Here is a 26633-nt window from a genome sequence, read left to right on the forward strand (position 1 = left end):
GTTAAACTATCTTAATGATTTATGGGAACGATAATCTAACCCAAACGAAAGTAACATCAAACCTTATATTTTAAAATAATATCAAACTATTTCTATTATTCTAAATAATAATGTTAATTGTTTTTAGAATCAATCTGTTGAGGAAATTTCTTTTCTTAGTTCTCAATAGTTCTCTTCATGATGAACAGGTCCGAATGAACTTTAATTTGATTGACAAATGGGTTACTTATGTAGATTAAAATATATTTTGAAGAGAATCTACATTGCACTATTAATTTATTGGGACTCGCACACTTGCACACACACGAAAACTAAGAACAAATAAAATCGAAGCAACAAATATCTAGGTCAGTCGATGATCTTGAACATGTACTGCAGCTCCAGGTTTGTGTCGTCAGGTAAATCGGTACAGTGAACGGCGTTTTGTACCTTGGACTTGCCAAACTTCGCGCGTAACGTATGAGGGCGAAGTAGCTTAGCAATCTCCGGATCCATGGGTCCACAAAAGTTGCGAAATTCTTGGTGAACGTCTTTCTCCGGATCCGATGAAGCAATCTCCAAGCACATGCACACTCCACTGGCCAATTGCGCCACCATCGGAATGTACTCTGGCAGTACGCCGCGGTAGACCTCGTAGAACTCTTCACAATTGATGCGAGCCATTAGGATCATGCGCATAGCTGTCACTCGAAATCCATTGGACATGATCTCCAATATAATGTCACCGAGAAGGCCATCCTTGATGCTGTGAGGTTTAATAATTGCCAACGTGGTATTCTTGAACACGCATTCCTTTATAATGCTTTGACCCGGTTCAAAGAAAAATTTAAGGTCCTTGGCCACATCCTCTTCATTATCGGCGAAATAAAATCCGTTCCGAATCTCCTCGCATTCGCATAATTCCTCCAGGCTAGGAGAAAGCTTGATGTTGGATGCCTCGTGCTCAGGATTCTTGTAGGTGGCACAGGCTTTGATCGTCTCTGTTACGTTGTCTCCAATCAGCTCCAGGCTAATGGCAGGACCCGCCAGCAACTCATTCATAAGAACTCTGGAGTAGGGTTTGTAGTAATTGGACTGTTAAATTGTATGCTATCGACTTACGAAGATGAGGAAACATCCTTCCCAGACAGAAACTGGGTGACCATCTTCGGTGAGAACTGCACCATAAGGCCCTTATTTATGTTGATTTTGTTGTCTATCATAACCTTCAGAAAATGTCCCAGATGTTTGGCCCACATGTTATTTTTCAACAAAATGAAACCCCTGTAATGGAATGGTGAACTATTAATACCTGAAAGAAGGTGCCGAATGAAGATCCCGATTACTTTTTGCGATACTTTGCCAAGTTGGTGCGCGTTATTTCATCCGCATAATCTACGATATCAAACTGCCTGCCAAAAACATTTATCTTGGATCCCACGAAAAAATCGCGCTGGGTCAGCTCCGGTATCTTGGTTCTGCGCAAAAATGTGCGCTTGTTTCGCTGGTCAAACTAAAAAACATAAATAGGATTACTCTGGTATTAACTAATATAAGGAGCAGCATCAACTCACTACTTCCACCGCCTTGTCTGACACATAGTAGGTGATCAAAAATGGGCGAATGATGCCTGCCTCCGCGTGGTACCACTCGGCCGCAAAGGCAAGCCTTCTCTCGGTAACGGGAATCGAAGGTTTCATTTTCCAGGCTTGTGGCAATTATTTTTTATTGACTTTGGTGACAGTAAAGCCTTTTTTCGAATGAAAACTACTTGTTTACATCCCATTTTAAGTATGCTTCCTCTTCCCCGCGTTGCCACAGCAACAGTGCTGCCAAGCTAAAAAAGAGGTTCTAGATGAGGCGGGAAATTTAACTGTGAGCTGTTTTTTGGTTTTTATTGGAAGTTCGAAAAACAAAATTTAAGGACGCCCAATAAAGTTGTTAGATGATCCTCTAATTGCGGAAAAATTGTCTTTTTTAAGTAGGCCGTTTTTAAGTAAAATTATCGGCTTCTGTAGGTATTTTCCCAGTGACTAAAAAAAACATTATCCTTCTCTTTCTGTATTAAAAATACAATATTTAGTTTTCCATGTTTTATTGTAATTTCCTTTATTTACAGGAAACAAAAATAATAAATTGCAAACCACTTTGCAATAAATTGGTTGTAGCTTTTCCTCTGGTTAAATTCTAGCGTAAAACTTATGGGTTTCCCTTGTCGGCGCCAAATCTTCTTGTTCCTTATGTTGCTTCTTGTTAACATCGCTCCTCCGAATACGAATATTCAGCTAAAGTTAAATGTGTTTTGTTTGGAATTGTGGTATGTAGTAATGCACTCATGCGTATGTGGATGTTTTTTAATGTTTTACGAGTGTAAATGAGAGATTGTGGAGGAGTGGGCTTGTGTTCGTGTTGACTTAACGGTATAAGCGCCTCGGCTAACGCTACGACTACGCCAAAATGCTAGACACCATCAATACAACTGCCTAGGCAGCCGGCTTCTTCTCCTTATCGCCCTCGGCACCCTCCTCCTCATCCTCATCATTTTGCGACAGGCTTGGGATGTTGTCGTCGGAATCCTCCTCCTCGTCGTCGACGTTGAAGTCATCGAACTTATTGTTCCAGTCGCCTCCAGAGCTGCCCATGAAGTTGTTGAACATTCCGTTGTCTTTAGGATCTGTATATCAAACACACATAAAAGTTATAGGAAACTTCTAAATTAAAGAGATCATCCAAACTTACCCTCTTCGTCGTCGGACTCATCACGCCACTTTGCAAAGTTGGCTTTCAGGAAGTGCAACTTGGTCTTATCCGCGGTCAAAGAGGGCCAATAGGGTCCTGCCTCCTTCTTATATATTGTGAACTCTAAGCAGCGGCCAATGTTCTTGCTTGTAACCTTCTCGGGGTCCACCTCGTGGAGGAAGTTAAGTGTGACCTCGTACTTCTTTGACGCATCTAGCACGTTCACGCCCTTGAAGGTGAAGCTCTTTTCCGTCACTCTGTGGGGTAAGAATAGGATTAAAATCTGGCATCCAGTTCACCTTAACTAAAAAACATACTTGTGTTCAATGTCCTTGCACTCTACATCAATAATGACATAAATCAATTCATTGCGCTGGGCCCATGAAATGGGAGGCGGAATCAGACTGAAAAATAAGAAATATATGCAGTTTAATAAACAATCCATTTTAGCATTTGAGGGTATAGGGTATCAGGTGGGTTGGTGCTGGGTGTCATGGCAACGGCAGCTTCTGGAAGTTTCTGGAAGCCCCTCCATGTGAACAGCCTATGCAAATTGTTATCGAAAACATTAACATACTCCCGGCCGAAGGTCCATGCTGAAATTCCACTGTGCAAGCGCCGACCCAAACATAACCTCAAAAGACAGACGGCACAATTGGACCACTATTACACACGGCAATGCAGATGCGCACGGGACACGCCCACCCTAGGAAGATTCAAGAGTGCGGTTTTCCGAAACACATATCCGGCGAAGCATTTTGCCAGCGTCCTATCGGTGACCAAAAATGGACGCCGCTGTCGCCGCCGTTGCAAAGCACGCGACGCACAAAGAAGCCACAAAAGAAGTTCCCGAGGGGACTGGTTTTTTTAACCTTTGCGATATTTACTTACCCTGCTGACGACATTTTGTTGTTATAGAATCTGCGGATCGCTACTTTGATACTTTATTGCTAACAGAGCCGTACTTTTGTACGTTTTCGGTACAAAAAAGGCAATTTTCAGCTGACAAATGAGGGGTACAAAGTAAGATGACTAGGGGGCCCGTTGCCAGTGTTTCGTCGCCTTCTTAACTTGCTTTAGTGTTGCCATGTGTCATTGTTGTTGACAGTGTTGCTAGGCAATTAAAACCATTGCTTCCGAGAGATTTTTTTTAGAAACCTCTTAATTCGAGAGTTTTTTAATTTTTCTTTAAATATTTTATTTTTTTAAATTTACTTTTAGTTTTAAAATTTATTTTTTAATAAACCTATTTTTTTTAATATATTAAAATTTCTGGGCTTAAAAAGTATGTAAAGTGACATTGTTTCAAACAAATTTATTTTAAGGATAAGCGGCCAGTTACCAATTAGTTATGGTTAAATAAGGTTAAAACAAGGATATTTTTGAATAAAAATAATTAAATATTTAGCCCAACCGGTCACAGTGAAAAAAGTAGCAGTGAATAGACGCCTAGTGCTGGGTAATCACAAAAGTCACAGTGAAAAGTCTCAGTGCTCCTAAACGTAACTCAAATCTGTCATACTGTCATACCTGTGAAAAGTTGCAAGAACAAGACCTAAAAGTGAGTCGAGCTGTTACTTAACCAATTTTTGCAAATAAAAAGCATTTTCCTGCCTTCAAATAGCAATGTTGCGCATCACAGCCGGTAAACTTGCAGGTGCCATGCGAGGCGCTCTTGTGGGAAATTCCACCCGCGTGGCCGCCGTGCGCAGCTTGCACGGAACCGAGGAGTCGGCGGAGGAGTTCGATAAGCGCTACGAGAAGTACTTCAGCCGTGAGGGCATTGACGGATGGGAGATCCGCAAGGGCATGAACGACCTTCTGGGCATGGATCTGGTTCCCAGCCCCAAGATCGTCGAGGCTGGTCTGCGTGCTGCCCGTCGTGTCAACGATATCGCTTTAGCCATTAGGTGGCTCGAGGGATGCAAGTACAAGTGCGGCGACCAGATGGCCACTCTCTACCCGTACATTCTGGAGAAGGTCACTCCCACCCTCAAGGAACTCGGCGTGCCTACCCTCGAGGAGCTGGGCTACGACAAGCCCGAGCTGGCTTTGAAGTCTGTGTACGACCAATAGATTTCTTAACCCACACAAAACACAATACACACTGCTACACTGGCTACCCATTATATGTAGGGTGCGGATGAACATGTTGTTGGATTACTAATAAAAGGAGATCGGAGTAAGGCTACTACACAAGCTATGAGTTGTTTGCCTCTGGTTATGTAATTGCCATTAGTTAAATGACAATTCTCTTCATTCAGCAAAAACTATTTAGGTATTTGCAAAAAATCGTTTATTGTCTAGTGACTACTTCCACTGACTGAGCAGCTCGGCTGCTTTGTCCAGGTTCTCCTGTTTTTTGATAAAACAATAGCGTACAAAATCTTCGCCCAGGTGCTTGTTGGGCTCACTGTAGAAGGCGCTGGGCGGGATGCCCTGCAAACCCTTGTTCTTTGTCATCCACTTGGTAAATTTATAATCCCTGTATTTGTCTGGCTCGGAACTTAAATCCACCTTGTTCGCCACTGGCGACCAGTCAGCCAGCATGAAGTAGCCACCCTCAGGAATGGTGGGACGCATTCCAGCGTCCGACAGAAACTTGGCCATGTAGTCCCGCTTCTGTTTTAACTCCCGAGGAAGGCTTAAGAAGTAGCTCTCCGGTTGACCAAGGCGTTCCAGTTCTTTCTCAAAGCTTCGTGCCACTCCTTCCTGCAAAGGTGTAGGGCAGGTATACACAGAGTTTTGGTGCACCATCTGGAGGTTACGGATCAACTGGGCAGGACCATATGCCCATCCAATTTTCCACCCGGTAACGGAGAAGGTCTTTCCAGCCGATCCAAGGGTGATAGTGCGATCCCACATTCCTGGCAGCGTGCAGATTCGAATGTGCTCAGCCCCGTCAAATACAAGCCACTCATACACCTCATCCGAAACGCACAGCACATTCCACTTTCGGCAAAGCTCGGCAATCCTTTCCAGTTCCTGGCGATTAAAGACCTTTCCTATGGGATTATGTGGTGTGTTAAGAATGATCATCTTGGTTTTCGAATTGAATAGTCCCTCGAGCTCGGCGTCATCGAGAATCCAGTCAGCTGAACTAATAAGACCCTCCGTCTTTTTCTGCAACAAGGTGATATTGTATAGATAATTTAATAAGGTGCTTCAAAGTGCTATTTACCACTTTCAAAGGTATGAAACGGGGCACTCCTCCTGCCATTTTTACCATTGGTTCATAGCAGTCAAAGAAGGGTTCAATAATTATCACTTCGTCCCCCACGTCTACATGTCCCATGATGGTGGAGTAAAGCGCTTCATAGGCGCCCGAAGTGATCAATATGTCGCTGAGCGGATTGAGCTCTCGACCCACGAGTCCACTATATAGCTTTGACAGAGCCTGGACCAGCCGCACATGCCCATAACCACGTGTGTACTGGTGCAGAAGGGGATTTTCATCTTTGCCTATGTCCACCAACGACTGGGTGACGTACTCGGGAGCGGCGTCGTCAGGAAAACCTTGGCCAAGATTCAATGGCTTGTACTGCATAGCCAAAGCAATGTATTCGTTCCAAACACTGGGGGTGCTCCCCTGCAGGCGCTTCGGAAGATCAAACTTTTCCATGGCCACTGCAGCAGCTGAAGTTCGTTGGTACCGGTGCGAATGGCACTGAAGGTGTCGCTTGGCAGTGATTTTGAGTAAGCTTCTTGGAAGGGCCAGACAACAGCTTTTCAGCATCTGTAACAATGTGACTTTAGTTTTACTTTTACCAGATCGCTTATCACCGCGTGTTTGTTTATTGCTGGATGTGGCAGATAAGCACGCACTTTGCTAGTCTTTTTTGCCTGGGTGTGGGTAACTTAATTGTTGAGTAGTATAATATCACTTGTTAAATGCAATAGTTAAGGGAAAATGTAGAGCTATTTACTAAAACCGTGCAGTTCGCGGTGACGTTGCATAATTGACTGAATTTTGATTAGACCTGCGGTATGTCTATATGCGACGCGAACTTTTCAAGTTCTTACACACACAATAAAGAAAAATATCCAGAGTTTAATAAGGAAAATTTAGAAACTACAAAGTAAACAAAGAAGAAATAACTACTCAAATTCGCCGTATACGTAAACTATAAGAATGGGAGCTATCATTTGAAAGTTTTCTGCTTTAAATAACTAATAAATAAGAAACACGATCTTAAACAGGTGTCAGAGTTAAAACTACTAACAAATTATATATTAGCCATTGACATTTGTTTAAAAAATGGTAATTTCATAAAAGAGAGAGGTCCACAGTAATGAAAAAAACCTCTTACGGTTTACCCAAATATTTTGGGAGTCACAAAATAAACAGAATGTTTAATATTATTCTAGACGACGAATGAAGTAGTGTTAAAAACGTCAACATTTGAGACTTTTCCAATACTAACCCTACACCATATGTTTCATATCTAGCACGGTCCCATCTTTAAGAAAACCGCGCAAGTTCTAAATTTGAATCTGTGTTTGAATGAAAGTCTACATTTTTGTTAATTTTCGGCTGATTTACTATCCCAATTGGCTTTAATTATAGTAATAAAATAAATTCATTTTACAAAATATTCCAAGTATCCAAAAAAAAAATACTCCATCATCGTTTTTGAAAAGTTTATTTATAAAAAATGCTTGTTAATAGTAAATCAAGGGAGAAATCATCGTATAGCTAGTACAATTGACAAAATAATTGAATTATAACATATTAGGCATAGAAACATTTTACATTATGTGTAGAATTATTTGTTATGCTAAAAAGAGTTGACGTTTGTTGTTTTCCAATTTCGACCTCAAATTTCTGCAGAGTTTCAACAAAGTAAAGCTACTAAACTTAAATCACAGATAACACTAAAGTGTTTGTTACGATATATGCATTTATATATATGTGTCTGATTCTATATATATTTATATATATATATATGTATATATATATGTCACTATATATGTATGTGTATGGTCAAATCGGTTGTTACCGGCCCGTTGGCCTGCTCGTTTCTTAAGATTCCCTTGTGTAGAAATCATTAAACGCATAACTCGCTTAATGTTAGGTTAGAAAAACGCTAGAACTAACAAAATGTGGTTGTGTTAATTAATTTCGCTGGTCGCATATCATTCGCTGTTAAATGCAGCAGTTGGCTTAAGTACTACGATCCGAATCTGTGATCAAATTAACTCATGTTCTCCATCTTTACTTCTGGTGTCAATGGCACACGTATTGCGTAACGCGAATGGCAAAAATAAAAATGAGTTTAAGTACCGTTTTTTAATTCTAATCCGATTCAACTTTGCGGAATTTAATAAATTTACAGATTCTTCCTAAATTTTTTAATGGATAAACAAACTCCTATTTAATTTCACAAGTTTTCTTTTTCGATTATGAGACAAATTTTTGATAAGCTAAAAGTTATAATCGTCAACTAAGGGCAGCCAATAATTTGTATTATTATTTTGGAACATGTCTGCTGCTAGACGAAACCTTTATTTTAATAAAAAGAAACTAGTATCTGGGAACCGGAAAATGATTTGTATAAACTTTATTCCCATAATCGAATGGATTTTTTAACTAAATAACGGGATAAACTCTTCTTTCCCTCTTCCTTTTTTTTAATCTGTGAATGATTTTGTGTGGACGTGTGACTCCTAGACATGCACCTCCGGGCAGTCCTCGTCCTTGATCGACGTGTACTGCACCTTCTTGGCAACGTTGTCGAACACCGGAGTGATCATGTACTTCAATTTGTCTCGGCTAACGTACACAAGGGCCACTAGAAGCCCCAAAAGAATCATGCTAAGCACGATCAGCAGAAAGATAAGAGTGGCCGTATGACCGGTTATGTGGGGGTGCGCCTGCAGCGACGCCTCTGCCTCCGCTCCGTACCGCTGCTCCTCTTCGGCAGCATTCAGGATCGAGGCGGCCGCAGTAATGGCGTCCGCGCACTGGGACATGTCGAGCTGCAGGAGGTGGGCGGGTGCGGCGTCTACTCGTCCCTTCGAGTGGAAACACATGAGGCTGTCCTTGTTGCGTACAGTCACCCGGGTGGAGGGAATCCACGTACGGAACGGCGCTATGCTGCAATCGCAGACAAAGGGGTTGAGGTTAAAGTCTACGATCAGGTTGGCTGTGCGATTGGGGCGCTCTTCTAGTTCATTGAGGACTCGAAGGTCACTCGGCTTTACAAATTCGAACTTATTGCGCTCCAGGTCGAGGAAGCGCAGGTTGTTGAGACAGCGAACCTCGAAGTTGAGGTCACGCAGCTGGTTGTCGCCCAGGTGGAGATCCCGCAGCGAGGGAAGGTCACAGAAGACATTGCGATCCTTAAAGTGGGTGATCTCGTTCTGCTCGAGGTGCAGCTTCTGCAGTTTTAACAGCTGGCTGTTTACGAAGATGTCGTGCAGGTCTTCACTCAGCTGCGGCGAGCTGTTGTCCTCGAAGGCGTCTGTCAGATGGAGGCTCTGCAAGTTCACAAAGTTGGAGAAAACACGCGGGTGGTGGTGATTCACTTCGTCGTCGAACCGGGATATGCTCAGGTTGTTGTGGTTCAGGATAAGTCGCTCCACACGCGGCACATGGTGGTAGCTCTTGCCGCGAATCTCGCGGATGTGATTGCTGCTCATGTCGACAATGCGCAACTGCTTGTAATCGTTGATGCTCCCGAACACATTCCAGGGAAGTTCGGTTATTCGGTTGCCCGTGAAGATCAGCACCTCCACCTGCTCGGGCATGAACTCAAGGACACTGGTGTTGCGCAGTCCGGCATTCGTGCAGTTTACCACGTACTGCATTTCGCTCTCGTAGAGCTCCTCGCCACAGCTGCAGGCCCCCGGGAAATTGGGTCCGCAGCTGGACGAGGACGAGCTGTCGCCCATGACGAGGGCCAAGCTGACGGCCATGGCCACAGCAAGGGCAAGTTTTCTCAGTTCGGTGGGTCGCATCTCCGACTCTGGTGGTTGCTGCCTGCAATAAATATGAAGAAGCAAAATGTTTTATTAGTTGCGAATGCATTTTAAAGTGGCCACCAAGCCGCACTTGGCCCGCATGTGTGTTGTAGTTCCGGATCCCAAACTAACCGCAACCCCAATACCCCACCGCCTGGCACAAGCTTATTTATGCTCCACAAGTTGCAGATTTATGGGCTTATGAAAGCCGGAGCATCGCTTGGCGCTTGCTTCCCATCCGCCATCTCAATCAGCGGCCCACGCGGCGTATGGGTAATTTCTGTTTAGAGCCAAACTTTCTGGCGTCGAGACCACAACAAAAGCTTGAAGACCCTCCAGCGAACAGGAGCTGGGGCTGGAAGTCATCCGAGCAGATCTGCTCGGCAGAAAAAACGGTGGCAACCGTAGTAGTAGGAGCCAGTCAGGACGACAGGAAGCCTCTGGAAGCAACGCAAACCTGATTATTTTTCGGCTTTTATTGCTATTTGTTTAGTGCGCGAGTGTGTATGTTTACGAGTCAGTTTATGAGGCACTCCGGATGGCGGATAAAATCTTTAACCCTGGAGCAGCAAACAAAGTTTTAATTTGGCAATATGTTTTACTTTTATTAACCAACTGAAAAATACAGAGGCGAGTATAAAGTTGCAAAATTCTTTGAGAAAAATACACAAATATGCAGTGAATGGAAGGCTGTATTTTCTTTTTGCCAACCACTTATATGTTTTCAGCCAATTTCCTAAAAACACTCACAAATTTGCGATTTTGATAAATGATACCTAAAAGCTGATGGGTTTCAATGGAAAACCCCATTAGGCGCTAATAAATGAAGCTTAATTTTTGGGAAATTTGGAAAATTTCCTCCACAAATGGTGTGGGTACTGGGTTCGAAATTCGGCCTCCATATACTGCCGTGAAAGAGAGTCCAATGAATTCTCTCTCTTAGGAAGGCTGTTTACTGCATTTCCTGCACCATGTTGGGCGGGTCAATTAGTCCGGCAGAATTGCTTCAGCTCATGGAGCCAGCTGCCCAAGGGTCATTCGATGCTAATGGGCGCATCAAATTCCAGCCGGGAGAAAATTGAAAACTAACGGCTTTATAATGGGCCCTACAGGACGCCCTCGACGCACTCAACTCTTCGCCTCTGCCAGCCACTCAATTATCTCTGTTGGCCAGTTGGCCAAGTGCGCCAAGGAATATAGGTAAATTTTACAAAATTTGCAAATATTTATCCACCGCAATTTTGGAAATATTTACCAATTAGTGTGAAACGAGTTTAGACAGAATTTTCATTAGGCAAGGAATGTAAGGGATATTTCAGCCCCGCCACCCCGTTCCCCCGATTTCAGCCTTAGCGGCAAAATTTGGCAAAAGGTAGAGTTACAACAAAAAACGAGAGAAAATAAACAAAGCACAAAAGCTGCACTGCTCTTGAATCTGCCGTTAGGAGAAGGAAAATGCTGGCTTTATGTGCGAGTGTGTGTGTCACTTCCGGTTTACCGGGCTAACAAGCAGCCCTCCATGCTCCTCGCGCCCCTCTGCAGTTTTACTTTAATTTCAACTTTTATGTCTTTGTTGTTGTTTGCTTTGTGTGTTTACTGTTGCAATAACATATACCTCCCAGGCGCACCACCCCCTGGCCGTGGGCCCCTGCTCCTCTTGGCCATTCCGCTGCAATAATAAGGCAAACAAACAACATTCGTTCCTTCTTTACTGCACTCGGTTCGCTTCGCGCTGGAATTTATGCATGCGCGTAAAATAATAATAATACAGAAAAGAAACAGCAGCGGGGCAGCAACTAAAACAAAAGCAAAGAGCTACAATAGCAGCATTATAAACTGTACACGAGTACACCTGTATATGTGCAGCAAGCACAAGCAAAATAATAAAGGTGCCGATTTTTTGTGTGCATTTTTATACCCTTACGCCGGTGGTTCCAAGCTGATATTTATATGTTTTCAATACTGCTCATGTACCATATATATTTGTGATAGCATTCCCACAACACACCAAACAGAACCCGAAATAATATTATACAATATAATCTGCAATAGGACATGCCTCTCGCTTTACGTATTATTTAGTTAAGACTTTGTTATAAATCTTATTTTAAAGTTTAAATTTTTCATAATTTCATAAATTTTTCATTTTTCATAAAGTATAAGGCTTTATTTGCTTTTTTAAACTGAAAAATTATTTAAAAACTTACTTAAGTAAAAGTTTTTAAGTTTCCAATATTAACAAAATTATTTTTCTAATATTAATTGAAAACCTTTATCCTGGAAAGGTACTGCATGTTTCGGTTACCAAACCTGACATCGCTTTATTTTTTGGTATTATTTCAATTTTTTGTGTTTTGTTTTTTTGCATTCCCATGACTCCCGCTCTAATTCTCCTCAGTCCAACTCTCCCCTTAATTTGTTCGTGGCGAAGTGGCAGGCACTTGGCAGTTGCAATAGGAGCTGGAGGGAGGGACTAGGGGGCAGGAGGTGGGACTGGGCACGTTTAGAGAGCAGGTGCAAATGCAATGTGAATGTGGCAATGGTATTAAAGGTGGCCACTCAATTTGTAATGCACGATGAAAGCTTGCTTTGGGCTTGAGTGCGGGACTGACTGACTAAGTCTGTTTTGTGTGAGTAAGGTCTAATTAGAGCATAACTGCAGAGTGCCAGTGCGTAGTGACAAGGGCGGGGTACCATCCAAAGGGAGGTGACAAGTGGGTGTGGCAAAGCCCTCAAATAAGGCACGTTCGCGACTGCATCGTTGGGGGCAACCGCAAATGCTTGCTGTCAGCTAATGCTGACTAACGACAGCCAATTAGCTTCACTTTCGAACATTTTCCCCCAAACACCAAACCCGATTCGACATTCGATAAATACCAATTTGCTCTATGGATATTGTCAGTTTCCGCTTGCCAATCGCTTTGAATGTGAGTTCGGAGTGGCGTAAATGTACACTGATTGTTAAATCGGGTTTGAAGCCAAAATAGGTTTGCCTCGAATCGCCAATTGGGACTCATAACTGCAGGATTTCTCACCGACCACCCATATTCAATATGGTCCCAGGCATTACAATTAATAGTTGTTTAAAGGAAATTATTCATTTTACCTATTTTTCCCCCATAAACTCACATCTCACCCCTTTAATCATTTTCTAATGCTGCTCATTTCATAATCCTGCTTTGGGAGCTCATTTCCATTGCATATCCCTCGAAAACTGTCGAGCAGACATCCTCCATTAACGCAGCACGCCTCAATCGGATGCTGTGGCCAAAGCTCTTAGCATTTCTGGCGTTGAAAGACGACACCACGCCCCCCATTTTCGGGGGCTTTGGGAGGTTCGCCAGTCAAATTTCATTGTTGGCACAACTCGCTGCTGCATTCTTTCGGGCAACTTGCGAATGAAAGCACTCCAGAGTGATTTCACAGCAGCAACGTGCAACCATCTGGGTGGGATGGTGTGGGGTGCTGGGCGGTGAGGTGGCAAACTGCTTGCTGCGCCAACTGCATTACGGAAATCCTAATGCGGCCAACAAGCGTTTAATGTCCTGCCCGGCAGTCATTAGAAGGGAGTGAGAAATGTGGAAATGTTTAAAAGCTTTTCGGCAACTCCAGCACGAGTTGCAAGTGCCAGCAGCCAGCAGCCAAAAATGGCTAGCTAACTGTTCTTTGGCTGGCCGTAAATTTAGCGGGCTGCCTTGCGGGTTGCCTTGGATGATGGTGGGTGGCAGTTGGGAAGGTTGACAGAGGAGTGGGCGTACAGAGGAAAAGCAACCACTAACCATCAAGGATATTGAGTTGTAAACTCTTAAAATTAAACGAGACTATAAATCAAAATACTTGGGTCTAGTTGGGGGTTGGGTCTGAATGACATAATTTCCCAAAAATATGTTTAGCTTTATGAAACCCAAACTATGAAAAATATGTTTTTTTTTTACAAAAAGCGCAGTTTTTCTCTTCCTTGTCCAAATTTCTACACCTCCTTTTTTTTATGTGTAGGACATAACTGAGTTAAAGCAGAGTCCCTTTTTCCATTTACCGGATTTGTTGGGGCCTGTTTATGTCCTCATTGACTGCCTGCGGAGAGAGACACGAAAAAGTAGGCGACACTTGTCGCGGTGTCCTTGCCTCCCAGCCCCTAATCCTTGTAGTCCTCTCTCCACTTTATCCCACTTAGTCCTGTTCATTGTCAACCTGCTGGCAGTGCTCAGCTTCTGGCGCTGGCTTTTGAGGACAGCACGCTCCTTGCCAATGCAATTAAACGCAACTGCAGTCGCGGCATGGTTTACTATCCTGTCCCGTCCTGGTCGCATGAAACTCAATTAGGAAAGTTCAGGAAGGACGAGGAGAAGAGGCGCTGCGGACGAGGCGGAGTGCACGCCACAATATAAAATTGGTGCACGTTGGCTTCATAATTTCATTATGAGTGTGCCGTGCGAAGTGCAAAATATACGAGACTGTCAGAATACAGGAGCCGGTAGGCGGCAGGAGTCTAGAGGCGAGGCGTGTCTCGTCCTCACGTTTTCGCGTCTTGGTCAGAGCCTTGGACTACGTAATTAGTAGTCAGCTAATTGCGCTCCAATGGCCGAGTAAGTGGAGATATCCCTCTCAGGGTCGTTCTGGAAAGCTGGAAAGTCTGGCAAGTTTTTCACACGCCACAGGGAAAGTAATGTGGGCATGGGAATGGGGAAAGTTGGCCAAGAGTGTGAATTGTGGCTTTGCGGTCTTCTGAAGACACACTCGCCTTTTTGCCAGGCGAGACCGGATGGAATGGAGCGGCACGGTGCGAGTTCTGAGTCTGAGTTTATGATGTGGTTGCCCCATCTGCTGGGCGTGGTTAAAAGTGCGAAGGGTGAGAGCTGCAGAGGTCATTAGGTAAGGTGAGTGGGGTTTTTTTTCGGGGAGTGAAAAGTGAAAGGATAATAGAGACAGGAATGTGTTATGCCATTGTTTCAGGAGTGTTTCATTTTGCTCTTGACTTGTTCAACTCTGCAGTTGTTTAGAAAACAACAGTCTATTACGGGAAATCTTGGCTTTTGTTGAACTCATCATAATCACAATTTGTGTGTGCGCTAACAATGACTGGCCATGTCCAATAAACCTATTATTATTTCATGTTCAATTACATTTGCTGCAACTATCATAAAGACAGCCAACCAAAGGTATGAAAGGCATGCTATTCTGCTGCAAGTAAGCCATCCATTTAGGTGGTTTCGGTTTAAAGAGCTTCCGTTATCGGCCCATCCCCGCACCAAAGTATCCGGGCTTAAAGCGTAAACCCAATTCGAATTGGTAATTGGAATGAAAGCCAAACGAAACGCACAGATAAACACGCACACATCGATAGAGATGCAGATTCAGATTGCAAAATACCCGAAACACGTTACCAACACTCTTGGCCGAGAGAATATAGCCAAGCTGAAAATTGCACGTGTTGCCTAACAAGAGCAACGGCAACGACATCAGCCATGGCAACAGAGTTGCAATCCGTTTTCGAATAGCATTTGTAGCATCGGCCTCCAGGATTGCCGTCAAAAATCCGTACAGAGCCGAAGGGAAGTGGAAATTCTGGCAGGGAGCAGCAGGACATGCGACAATTACGAATTTCAGGGTCCGGCTGCATCAGCTCCCCGCACCCTCCTAACCGTCGGCCTTTGTTGTTCAAATTTATGCTGTGGAACTCGCACCCAAGCCGCGCCCAAAACGCGACTGAGCCGCGCGGACACTTACAAATTGCATTTAAATCGGCCGCAGTGCCTACCGCTGTGTTAGGGGGCGTGGCTCTCAGCCAGCCATTCCCGCCCTCTTCTCAGTGTCCCTCGTTTATTGCGTACTTGTTATCGCGTTTGTGTTGTTTCGCGATTTGTTTTACGCTTTTTGCGTGACAAAGTTTTCGTTTGCATATTTTTGGGGCTCGGGAGTGGTTGACTTTCCTTGTCTAGCAGTTTTTCAGTCAAACGGAGGATCATAGAAGGGTCCCACACTAGTTGTGAATTCATAACATTTTTTTGCAGTTGCTTTCTCGGCTGGGTAGGCTTGGAGCTCGCAGAAAGAGAAAATGTGTTCATTGAAATGGTTTCATCATATTACGGTAATGGTCGAAGCACCTGTGCCCTTCAATTGCCGATTTGGCTTTATTGATTGAAAAATTAGAATCTGACAGGAGCACAAAAACACACCTATGAGCTTGACAAAGGTCAGATGACCGGCATAAATACTTTATGAACGCTTCAAGTTTCAGAAACGAGCTCCTCGTTTTAACCATAAATTTCATAAATTTTCATGAGGCAAAGCTTTTAACTTTGGTTTTGGAAGGCATTATTTTGCCAGTGAAAGATTCCTAAGCTTTATTCAAAAATTCAGAGAACAGAATTCCATAATCGCTTCTAATCTTGCGTTTGTGACCGCATTAACTTTCCATTTAACATTTAAAGGCGTTTTTAGTTTTGTTTTCGCCCCCACTCCCAGGATCAATCCAATTTGCGAAACACTTTCCGCATAAACAAAGCCGTGAATAAAGCTGGGAGGCAAACGCTTTGCTTCATTGAATCTGTCCAGTCATGCCCCGTATCCTCGCCGTCCATGTCCCTTCAATGAAAAGTTTTCAGCGCGCTTTGTACGCTTTCTATCTAGCGGGGACCCTCTCCCCGATTTTGGTCGATCAACTTTATGTTGTGGCCCAAACCGAAGCAACAAAAATAAAACCTAAAAATATACATCGCGGGGAATTCGATGGGAGGGATTTTTGGGAAAACGCGTTTGGCTTTCTCATTCAATATTTTCGGTTTCATCGTTGACGGGAAATGGATTTCGTTACTTTTTCCAATATTTTTTCGCTGCGTCCCCTCGGTCTTGGCCAACAATTTGGTGGCATAAAACTGCGAATGAATGAATTTTAAATAAAAGCAGGCTCGACCCGAAGCCAGAAGTGCTTGGGACGGCAGTGTTTTGCATTGGAAATTCTAAGGGCTAGGAGCTGGGAGCTGGGAAATGTAAATCTACTAAATTTGTTTTCTTTTTTCTCGACCCCTCCGTTTGGCTTTCTTTGGCGTCGTTTTGTTGCTCAACTTTTTACTGGCCTGGCTTTTGACTTGGACTCTTGGCCACATTGGGGGATGGGCATTGCCGTGGCCCAGGGAATGTCCTGGGGGAGGTGTGTGTGTGGGGGTAGACAGCACCAAGCTGTTTGCTTCCAATTAGACTCGCCGGGCGCCATGGCAGCACCTAGGGGCCGTATGATAATTGGATTGCCATGCATGGAGGACACACCCTAGTCCTTCCAGGCACTGAAAGAAATTTTTCCATGTGTATTCATTCTTTCTTTTGAATTAAAAGGTTAGACACTTAAGCTCGAGTTTTTGCTAAATTGTCACTAATTACATTTTAGCCTTGTTGCTACAAACTCTTCTCAGTGTAGAAGGAAAAAGAGATAGTTTAACAAGACTGTTTGTTTCCTGCTTCTCGGTTCTTGGTTCTCCGTTTACCGTTAGCAGGTTGCTGTTTGCCTTCTGCTTTACCAGATAAATGGACAGCCCCGTGAGACCGAGAGCCAACAACAGTAGCCGGCAGGACGTTCAGGACGAGAAGGAAAGGCAGCAGGAGGGAAGGAGACCGTCGAGCAGCTGAGCAGCCGGCAGCAAGAGGCAGACAACAAAGAAACGTCAACAGTTGACAAGTGGCTGGCAAGGAGTGGCCCGACGGGGGAGTTTGGGGACAGAGCGGGAGAGGGGTACGAAAAGCCTTGCAAAAGAGCTACAAAAACTGTAGCACACTTTCGAGAGCAGCGGCAAGTGGGCAGTGCTGCGACGATGAGGAGGCTATAAATAGTTGCAGGCGCCTCGGGACTAAAAACTATGCCAAAGGAAGTGCACTGGGGTTAGAGCAAGGGCGGGGAGGTCGGAGCTCAACAGGTGGGCAGTGGGAGACGGGGCGTGGCCGGCTAAGCCACTGCGACAAGGCAATTTTCTGACTGACCTGTGCTCTGCTGCTGAAACTCCGCCACACGGTGCGTATGTGCAATATGTGGCCGGAGCTAATAGCTCTTCACAGTGGTGGCTTCAATGTGGTTTCAGATAAACAGTGGCTGCAACACTCGCTGCGCAGGAAATTGCCACAATTTCTATGCTACATTTTTGATGCGCCTTTAAAAATTGGCAGCAAAAAGCGGAATTAAATTAAATCCGAATGAGCGTTTTCATGGTGGAAGCCCCTTTTCAAATATGCAAATTAATTTTTCAAGAGGAAAAAACATGGCGCAGTTTTAATTTTTTCCATAAACTAGAGAGTGGAGAGATTGGTCAGGCGATGAATTTAATTAAATGCAGTTTTTAAAGCTGGTTAGCGCTCAAAACACATACACTGAGTATGCATACTAGAAAGTATGAAGGACTTTAGTCTTAAGCCGTAGGATCCTCTCCATGCCCCCAGCCAAGAGCAAAAGCAGGAGATAAAGGGCAGCCAGGGCCAGCAGTGACAAAGTGCTAAAAACTAACGAAAAAGTAACGCCAAAGCAACAAAAAGCAGATAAGCAACAAAGCGAGGCAGCAACACGGCACAATCGTGGCAACAAAGAGCAATACGAATGAGTGCAAATGCCAAAGGTTTTCAGCCAAACCGCACAGGCAGCAAAGGCCGGGCCATGAAGAAATGGAAGAAACTATTCCAAAGTCATTTGGCAAGCGTCGAGGGCACGGAGGGGCGACCGGCAGGAGGTAGGAAGGTCGAAGGTAGCAGAGCCGGGCCAGCTGTAATGGCAGTGTTAATGGGCGGTGGCACAGATGAAAGAGGAAAAAGTGTTTATTGCGAAACAAAGCTGTAAAATCTGCACAATGAAGAGTGCGAGTGGCAAGAACAATAACATTTTACTAAAAAGGAAAATGGGAGTGGAAGATGTCATAAATATTCAAACAACAAAATATTTAATTAATGCATGAATTACTTTCACCATGAAGTAATCTAAGCCTGACTCGTTTACTGAGCTACCATTTCCCTAAGCTACACATTAAAGCATCACCATAAATACCCTTGAAAAATAGGGAACTACTTTTGAAGCTTCCTTAGTTTTATCGCAGTTTTGATTGCAATTCGACCTCCGGGGCACCATCATTGCAGTCAACTTTGGTCACTCGCTGGCCTCGGTAAGTTTCTGACAGGCAAACTAATTTAAGTGCGAAAAGGACAAAAGTGGCCCGAGGACAGGCAAGATCCAACGCGAAGTGGCACTTGTCATCCTGCCCCCTGACTCTTTCGACTCAGCTCCAACTGGAGGCCAATCAATCTTGGGGTTGGAGTTCTGGCAGGCAGTTCAAGTGCCGGGCAAAGCCTGCTTCACTTCATCTTCATTCATTTGGGCAATTGCCCGCCTGTCGCCTCAACTGTGTCCTTTATTTTTGCCAGGCTTTTCTCCACGTTCGGCCTTTTAGAGGGTCCTAACGACAATTGCAAATATGTTGCAGTTTCCCGGTTCGAGGGCCAATGGTCCCGGTCCCTGTCCCGGGCTGCTTTTCTGGTCCAGTTCTGTTGCTCAGCTTTCGTTTCCTCTTCGCCCTTTCCTGTGCTTTCTTGTGCATTCGTAACACAAGGACATGGCAGTCTGAGCAGCACCCAGGGACCCCAAAAAAGTGTTGCAACTGCCCGTATTCTGCTCCTCATACTCGGCTGCCCCTCCAGCGCCTGCCACGAAGATTGATCACAGTTGGCGCAAGTTTTTTGCCCCTTCCTGCAATTTTTATTTCCGGAAAACCCCTTTCGCCGACTTCCACGTCCCTGGGCCTGTCGTTTAATATGAAAAATTGCGCGCAAATATTTGCAAAGCTTGCAAAAGAGCGAAATGGCAAGGAAAGGGCTGCAAGGGTGGACTAAGGAGAATTCGTCTGGGTATCCTAATTGTGAGAATTTGTCAGTTTCGTTTCTGAGGTCAGATATTAATCGTCTGCCTTCCTGGCAAATGGTGGTAGTATAAATATATTCATCTGAAAGAAACCTAATCTTATTATTAGAGCTTTAACCTTTTTCTAAAAGTTACAGAGCTCTGATTGAATTGATTCTAAATAATATTACTTTATTAGGATTGAGAAAAAAACCACTTTCCTTGTTCTGTTTTCCAATAGCAGTGCTTTTTATTCCTGCGCTGACTGGCCAAAGGGATTAAGCCATTAAAAGGATCCATCCAAATGTACAGCAAACGAATAAGGATAGAATAGTATACATGGTAGCAGAGAAGGTTTGCTCAGAGTAGCTTACCGTTATTTGAATGCACTTAACGCAAGCTCCCAAGCTTATTGCCAGTTGTTAACTTGGCTTCATTGGCCGCAGCTTAACTACTTTTTGCAGCTCACTTTCCCCCAAAAAAATACAGAAATGGAAAGCGAATCCTTTCAGAGTAGCAAGAAAATACGGAAATAAGAGAATCCATAAAAACTAATATTAACTCCTTTATGCTGCGCCCGACAACAGTGAAAGTTGCAGAACAGACAAGGCCAAGTGGAACAGGACATACAGAAACCGAACTCGAAAGTGCCAAAGACGGAGTGAATGAAATTGTTGGCCAGCGTTGTTCGCTTTTGCTTCCTCTCGATTTTAACGCATTGGCTAAGCCTTCAGGGAGTCGTTTGAAAGAAAAAAAGGCGACCAGCGAAAGAGGCGTGTCATGGCCTAACACGCGACTGCAATTTGCCAGGACGCGAAAGGATAGTGAGAGGCGGAATTGGCCTCTGACTGGCAGAAATGATGGGAATTTTCGAGCGCGACAAGTCGGTCTTTGGGCTGGTATATAGACGACTATGTACAAGCCTATGTACATATTTGTACATGCAGGGTGGCAGCTCCTTGTGGAGCGGCTTACCCAACTCTAGCTCTAAAAAATGAAAATTGAAAATTGCCTGAATTGCATTTTGCAGACGCGATGAGAAACGGTAGGGGTGGGAGCTCTGGGATAGAGTAGTTTCCTTTTATCTGGGAAAAGCATCTGCTGCAGCTCCTTGTGCCGCTCCAGCCACAGGCCACGAGGCATATGAGCAACTTTGACATCTCTAGTTCCTTTAGACAAAAGTTGGAGAGCCATGTTTGTTATGAAATCTGACTGACAGACTCTTGTGTTTCTGGGCATGCAGACTAAAAAGGCATTTAATTAAGTCATTGAGGTTGGCGTTGCGCAGTTTCCAGAGGAAAAGGAAGCACTGGAATTGTTGGGCTACAGATTCTCGGTGGTTTAATGAGCAATCTGCTCCGCGAAGAGTTATGTAATTGAAATTGCGACGGGCGGGGGCAAACACTGCAAATGACTTCCAGTTAGCAGCTTACGCTCTTGGTTTCACCCCCATGTTTTCCCTTGTTTTACCATGGCCGCTGAGTTCCACAACTTACCTCAAATAATTTATTTATTTGGCTGGCTGCTTTGGTGTGTTCAGAGTTCGTATGGGCGGCAAAGTTCTGCAACGATAGAAAAAGTTCCATTATTATCCAACGCGGCCAACTTTTATGATTAATTGCAAATCTAAATAATCTCTTTAAAAGTGCACGCGTAAATTAAAAATGAAATAAATTGTAAAATAGCTATCAACCTAAGCAATCTTAACCAATAATTAGACAAAAATCAGCCTAATTGGTTAAAAAACGATAACAATAAATTATGTTAAAAGTTTCAAAGATTTTAAGCGTAACTCGATGATAAAGTCGATTTATTATCTTCTTCAATGGATAGTCCAGGGGCTTTGTATGATGACCTCAATCCGAGTTTCAAGCGCTTTTGGACCCGCTTGGTTTATAAATCCCGGGGCAACCCCTTCCACTACAGCAGAGCCAAGAGGAGCAAAAACAAATACGGTTGTTACCGTGCTGTTGCATGCAACCACTCGAGCCGTGCAACATGACGTAGGCTCACTCACTACGACGTCAGCTACATTATAGACTAAGTTAAGGCCGCAATCATTAACAGAATCCGATTCCCTTTGTTTATTTTACTAAGGCACTCAATTTCGGGACTTCAGGCCAAACAAAATTTCGAATCCCTGGCCAGACGTACTCTCCTTCCCGTCTGCATTTAATTACGGCTCTACACAGGAGGGACAGACAGATGGACAATTAGTTCTGGCCGTGAATTATGAGCCCTGGCTTCCATTTTGTTTTTCTCTGGTCTGGGTGAGTAAATCATGGTCAGGAGAGTGTGGACTCTGGGATCATGATATCACTTCGGACAATGAAAGCAACGAGGAGACAGGGGCAAAGGCCAACAAATGTGTAGTTAACTTTTATGGCTGCTAGGAGACGGGGAACAGAGCCGAACTTTTGTGCTTCATTTCCGGTTCCGGTTGTGACTGCACACATATGCAAAGCATGCCACGTTGCAGTTGCGGGCGGCAGCATATGGATACTGCGAAGCATGCCGAAAGCCAAAAAGTTTATGAACGGAAAAGACAATGTCGGAATGGCCTGAAGGAGGCGTGCCCGAAGCAGCTCGTTTGTTTTGACTTTCAATTGAAATGCTTTCTTCAGCCCGAGGCTTCTTTGATTTCCCAACGCCCGACCCTGTGGACTGCTGCTTTTGATACTTAGTCTGGTGAAGAGACAATGGAATTCTATAACTTTTTTCTGCATGTTGACTTTGGATTGTTTTGCGAGAGTTCTATTTATGCACATGAAAATAAATATATTGTACAAATAAATGCTGTCGGGGGTGTACTGGTGCATCTTAGACTTTGTATCAGTGCAATAGAATGTGCTTAAATTGAATATAACAATTGGGGAGAAAGTGGAATTGCAAAGACTTATTCTTCAACTCGCCCTTTAAAACCCAAACTGGCTAATAAGGTCTTCGGATGAAAATACATAATGCATTTTCGTTTTGTTTTTTGTTGCAAAATATTTAAGCAGACTAAACGACGTAGAATAAAGGCAAGGATACCAAAAAGAGAAGAAGACCGGGCTAGACATGAAAACACAACCCAAAATAACATTTCTATAGCACCAAATGGAGGTTTTCTCCCCCAGTTGTTTGTTGTCCTGTCGTTCTTCTGTTTGCTCATCTTGTTAACCATTATTTCCCTCCTTTTCCCTGCTCCATTGCGATGCTCTTCCAAGATAAGACTCAAACTCAACTCAACCCTAGCGACTTGTTAGCCCAATCCCTCATAAAGGAAACTTTGGGGCCAAATCGAGGATTGTTTTGGCCCTAAAATTGTGGGTCAATAGTAGGTCTTGTTGATGCCCGCTTCTCCCATTGCTTTATCTACTGCCCGGCTTCCATTCTACAATATATTTATGCACATTTCCTTGGGATTTTATGTGACAGGCAAAGCAAGTACAAAATGGAAAACTTTTGCGTGTTTCCCCTGGAGACTGGGCATTTGACAGTTGGAATATATAAGTCCTAGGAAAGCGATAACGACCAAGTGTCAATTTCTTCTCAATAATTTATCAATTTTTGTGGTCAAACTAATTTGCCTATTTTCTTTATAGATATTTCGAGTGCAAGAAAGGTTTGACTGTGTCTCAAAGAATGTAGCTTATCTCAAACTCAAAAAAGGAATGAAGTCATACAGTCCGTCTAAAATCGACCAAGTACAAACATATTTGGACAGGAGTTCCCTATCCGAAGCAAAACACGATTTTAAACACAAAACTCATTTTCCGATTTCGTAGGAAAATTCCCAGTGGCCGAGTGTCAAAATCAGGCCGAATTGGTTTCCTCTCCCTTTGTCTGAGCCGAACGCCGACAACAATAGACAGATATATGTAGCTGACACGAGTTTAGTTGGGGAGGGGGAGCCAACAGAACCAGAGATAGATGGTCTGACAACGTTTTCCATCAACTAAACAACAAAAGGCAAGAACAGGCCATGCAGAGCCAACAAAAGCATCAACCATAACCCGTTGAAGATGGAGCTGAAGAAGGATTTATTGTCGGTGGGCCGAAGGCATCCTAATGTTGCCAGCTCTGAGGAGAATATGTACGTGTGGACCGGTCCTGTGGTGCTCTAAGGTCCTGGCTATCAAAAGATTAAATCAAATTGTGGTCCCCAAAGCGTAAGGAGCAGGAAAATGTTTCCTACGTCATAGGTGACGTAAAGTCGCAAAGTCTGCTGGAATTGTATTTCGAAGGACATTTTAAGATGTGATTTTAAAATTGAAGCAACCGAGTTTTTCCGAAGGCTACATATTCTAATACTTAAGACTCATAAATAGAAGTTCAATAATTTCCATGGGCTCTGAAATATGCAAATATTGGAAGGAATTTTAATAAATGTTTAGCTTAGTGTGATTAGGAAAGAAACCCTTGGAACGATTCTTCTTTCTTCCATACCCTACCAGAAACCATTCCTACATCTGATTCCGGCAAATCCAAACTTGCCAACTCATCAGCAAAAGCCCATCCTTATCGCTCCTCCGTCTGCGGGCTGCCATTCAATTAAGTCATCACAGCTCAGTATCTTGCAAGCATTTAACACGCAACGGAATCGTTCAGTTCCTTCGCCAGCACCCCTTCCCGCATCCTATATAGCCACTTGTCGAACATGATAAATTTGTGGGAAAATGGCAGTTGGTAGCGTTCCAAAAAAGGATGAGAAAGTGGAGAGGGAGAGGTGTTGCATGGCAGTGTATCCCGCTCAGATGTTATTGCATTTTTAGTGGAAGCCCCAGTCCTGCTGCTCCCCGAATCTAAATCCGAGTGTCCTCCCTTCGCGCGCTGCGTTAATTTTGCGCCAGCTGTCAAATGTCAAAATGTCAAGTGAAACAAAATTTTCGCATCATGAGAAATGCATGTCAGAGTCAGACAAAGTCCCCATGGAGCTGGCGGCGGGCGCGACGGATGGTGCGCCGTGAGCTGTGAGCCAATTTAAGCGACAGGATGCTCCCTCCCTCCACCGCGAATAAAGTGGCTGCCTGGCGGGAATCGTTATCGAGTTACCCAGCCGGAGTGCGCTTCATCATCATCTAACTGTGGGCTTGGGGCAACTAGAAGGGGCGGATTTGCAGGAGCCAGCAGCACGAGGTTGTGCAGCGGAACATCATGATAATGCCCATTATTAGCAGTGGCAAGCATTTGCATGCATTTTAGAATTTGTATATTCCGACATAGACTTGGCAGTCTTCTGCCCTTATTACACTATTCTACAGGGCTCTGTTCAGAGTTTTAATTAACTTAAGCTTGCAGTTCATGGTTATAAGATCATTATAACATATGATCATTGAGACGTACGTGGTCGAAAGTCCCAAACAGTGTATCCTAAATCTTGTTAGTCATTCAACCATGTTAGCCAGTGCCAAATTCGGATGGAAGTGTCAGTAGTGCGTTGTGCATTTGCGTCGGGGCAACCTCAGCCACCGAGGGCAACCCACGAAAACAGCAACCACTCTACTGCCACTCCACCTACTCGTCGCTTCCCGGTCCGCTCTCAGGATACCCGATTTATGCGCACATTATAAGCAATTACACGGCCAAGCCATCTGGGAACCGGCAACTGGCATCAGTTTCAGTGCCACAACGGCGCGCCACAGCCACTTCCATATCCATTTCGATAACTATTTCGGGCGCTAATTGAATCAGCGACTCATGACGCGAGCTAAGCCCACATTCCCGGGGGCCATAGCTGGCTGTGATTTGATTTGGCGGTCAAGTGTCCCGTAAAATCAACCTCAGCCTGGCTCTGGAGATACATATTCATGAACATTAGGGTGATTCTAAGCCAAAAAAAACTTTGAAAATAAAGGAGTAGAATAGGTCTATCGCCACGATCTGCTACATGTAAGAAAGAGCATAACAAAGCACAGACGTTGGAGTGTATATAACTAAATAAACCCGAAATTAGTCAAAAGGATCAATATATTAACCCTCAATAAGAGCTACCCTTATGTGGATGCTGATGAGGCTGGGTTAAATGCGGTTTGTGTGCCATCCGACACTTTGAGTGGCGACAGGACTTGGGCCAAATCAATGCAAATGGGAGTAGAAACGACAGGGCCATGTCCCCCTACACCTTTGGGCATATCTCTGGTCTCGATCTCTGCCAGTGGCGTTTCAATTGGGATATGGTGTAATTAAATTTCTCAGGCCCTGGGCTGCGGGAAGGTGAGTAGTCAACGACTTAATGGAGTCGGTACTGCATGAAATTGCACATCAAACGACTTGCCTGGGGCCGGGATCTCCTTAATGCTCTTAGGACAGAATCCCAGCTAAAGACGAATGCTGAAATGGATTTTCGAGCAGGTAAGTCCGGCTAATTGCAAAACCGCCCGGTACCCTGCACTTAAGCAGCCGTAAATACATATGTTTCTTTGCGGGTCAATGCGATATTATTTTCGCATCAATCATCCATTGAATCGAAAATGAATGGGATTGAAATTGGAAAATGGTTGGCCGCTGCAAACATCAAGAAGGACGTGTCAAAGGCCTCAGGAAGAATGACCACAATAATGAAAATAAAATGGAAAATTAATAAAGTTTCCGCACTTGAAGCGGAAAAAACCTCAAGCAAATGCCCAACGAAATTGAAAAAAACGTGTTTGCATTGGGAATTCCCCCAATTCCCTTTAGGCAAAAGTTCATACAATTCTTATGTAATACAAATGTGTAATAAATTCTTTATCTCATAAAACATTAATACCAATTTTATTAATTTTGGCGGTACTCTGAGGTTTCTCCACGCCATCCCTTCTATGGCAGGGCATTCAAATCGAGTTGAATATCAACTGAACTCTGAACTTAATTAATTTCTTATGCCTTGTCGCAATGCCTTTTCCATCTGCCTTTTTTGACGCTTTTCCTTTTCCTTTCTTTATGGCAGTGATATTGACGTTGAGGGAGCGCTGGCCGCGAAACTGTAGGGAAAGTACTGGGTGCTTGAGAGGGCTGGAAGTTGGGAATAATCAACGCACTCATTGAAAAATGCAGCGCGACATTTCCGCTGCCATTGGCAAGGCGAAGCAGAGGCGCCAAAAGGGGGTTTCGGGAGGTGGGC

The 26633-nt window shown here is 44.0% G+C and overlaps 5 protein-coding genes across 8 annotated transcripts in view; 1 reads left to right on the forward strand and 4 right to left on the reverse strand.

Moving 5' to 3' along the window:
- Positions 1-259: 259 nt before the first annotated feature.
- Positions 260-1777, reverse strand: nmdyn-D7 (nucleoside diphosphate kinase homolog 7). The gene is made up of 4 exons (XM_017249515.3): positions 1554-1777; positions 1326-1492; positions 1102-1263; positions 260-1048 (listed from the first exon to the last, which is right to left on the reverse strand). The coding sequence occupies exons 1-4, from the start codon at positions 1677-1679 to the stop codon at positions 349-351; spliced, it is 1155 nt and encodes a 384-aa protein (XP_017105004.1). The 5' UTR covers positions 1680-1777; the 3' UTR covers positions 260-348.
- A 280-nt stretch (positions 1778-2057) lies between these two features.
- Positions 2058-3791, reverse strand: p23. Its single transcript, XM_017249323.2, has 4 exons — positions 3610-3791; positions 3036-3122; positions 2719-2975; positions 2058-2653 (listed from the first exon to the last, which is right to left on the reverse strand). The coding sequence occupies exons 1-4, from the start codon at positions 3621-3623 to the stop codon at positions 2463-2465; spliced, it is 549 nt and encodes a 182-aa protein (XP_017104812.1). The 5' UTR covers positions 3624-3791; the 3' UTR covers positions 2058-2462.
- A 333-nt stretch (positions 3792-4124) lies between these two features.
- COX5A (Cytochrome c oxidase subunit 5A) lies at positions 4125-4917 on the forward strand. Its single transcript, XM_017249548.3, has 2 exons — positions 4125-4279; positions 4343-4917. The coding sequence occupies exon 2, from the start codon at positions 4345-4347 to the stop codon at positions 4792-4794; it is 450 nt and encodes a 149-aa protein (XP_017105037.1). The 5' UTR covers positions 4125-4279; positions 4343-4344; the 3' UTR covers positions 4795-4917.
- Positions 4918-4997: 80 nt separating this feature from the next.
- Kyat (Kynurenine aminotransferase) lies at positions 4998-7125 on the reverse strand. Of its 4 annotated transcripts, none has more exons than XM_017249547.3 (3): positions 7029-7125; positions 5900-6454; positions 4998-5841 (listed from the first exon to the last, which is right to left on the reverse strand). In XM_017249547.3, the coding sequence occupies exons 2-3, from the start codon at positions 6452-6454 to the stop codon at positions 5029-5031; spliced, it is 1368 nt and encodes a 455-aa protein (XP_017105036.2). In that variant the 5' UTR covers positions 7029-7125; the 3' UTR covers positions 4998-5028. The 4 variants fall into 4 exon arrangements, with proteins under 4 accessions (XP_017105036.2, XP_070137044.1, XP_070137043.1 ...); XM_070280943.1 differs by having other exon boundaries at positions 7036-7076; XM_070280942.1 differs by having other exon boundaries at positions 6942-7063.
- Positions 7126-7345: 220 nt separating this feature from the next.
- The window catches only part of LOC108130879 (trophoblast glycoprotein), a 43572-nt gene continuing 24284 nt past the window's right edge, over positions 7346-26633 (reverse strand). The window contains exons 2-3 of the mRNA XM_017249549.2: positions 21043-21108; positions 7346-9700 (exon numbers count right to left, since the gene is read on the reverse strand). Coding sequence (XP_017105038.2) covers positions 8386-9678 — 1293 coding nt within the window. The 5' untranslated portion in view covers positions 9679-9700; positions 21043-21108 and the 3' untranslated portion in view covers positions 7346-8385. The remainder of the gene's footprint in view (positions 9701-21042; positions 21109-26633) is intronic.

This window comes from Drosophila bipectinata, chromosome 3R, assembly GCF_030179905.1.
Source record: "Drosophila bipectinata strain 14024-0381.07 chromosome 3R, DbipHiC1v2, whole genome shotgun sequence".
Lineage (NCBI taxonomy): Eukaryota > Metazoa > Arthropoda > Insecta > Diptera > Drosophilidae > Drosophila > Drosophila bipectinata.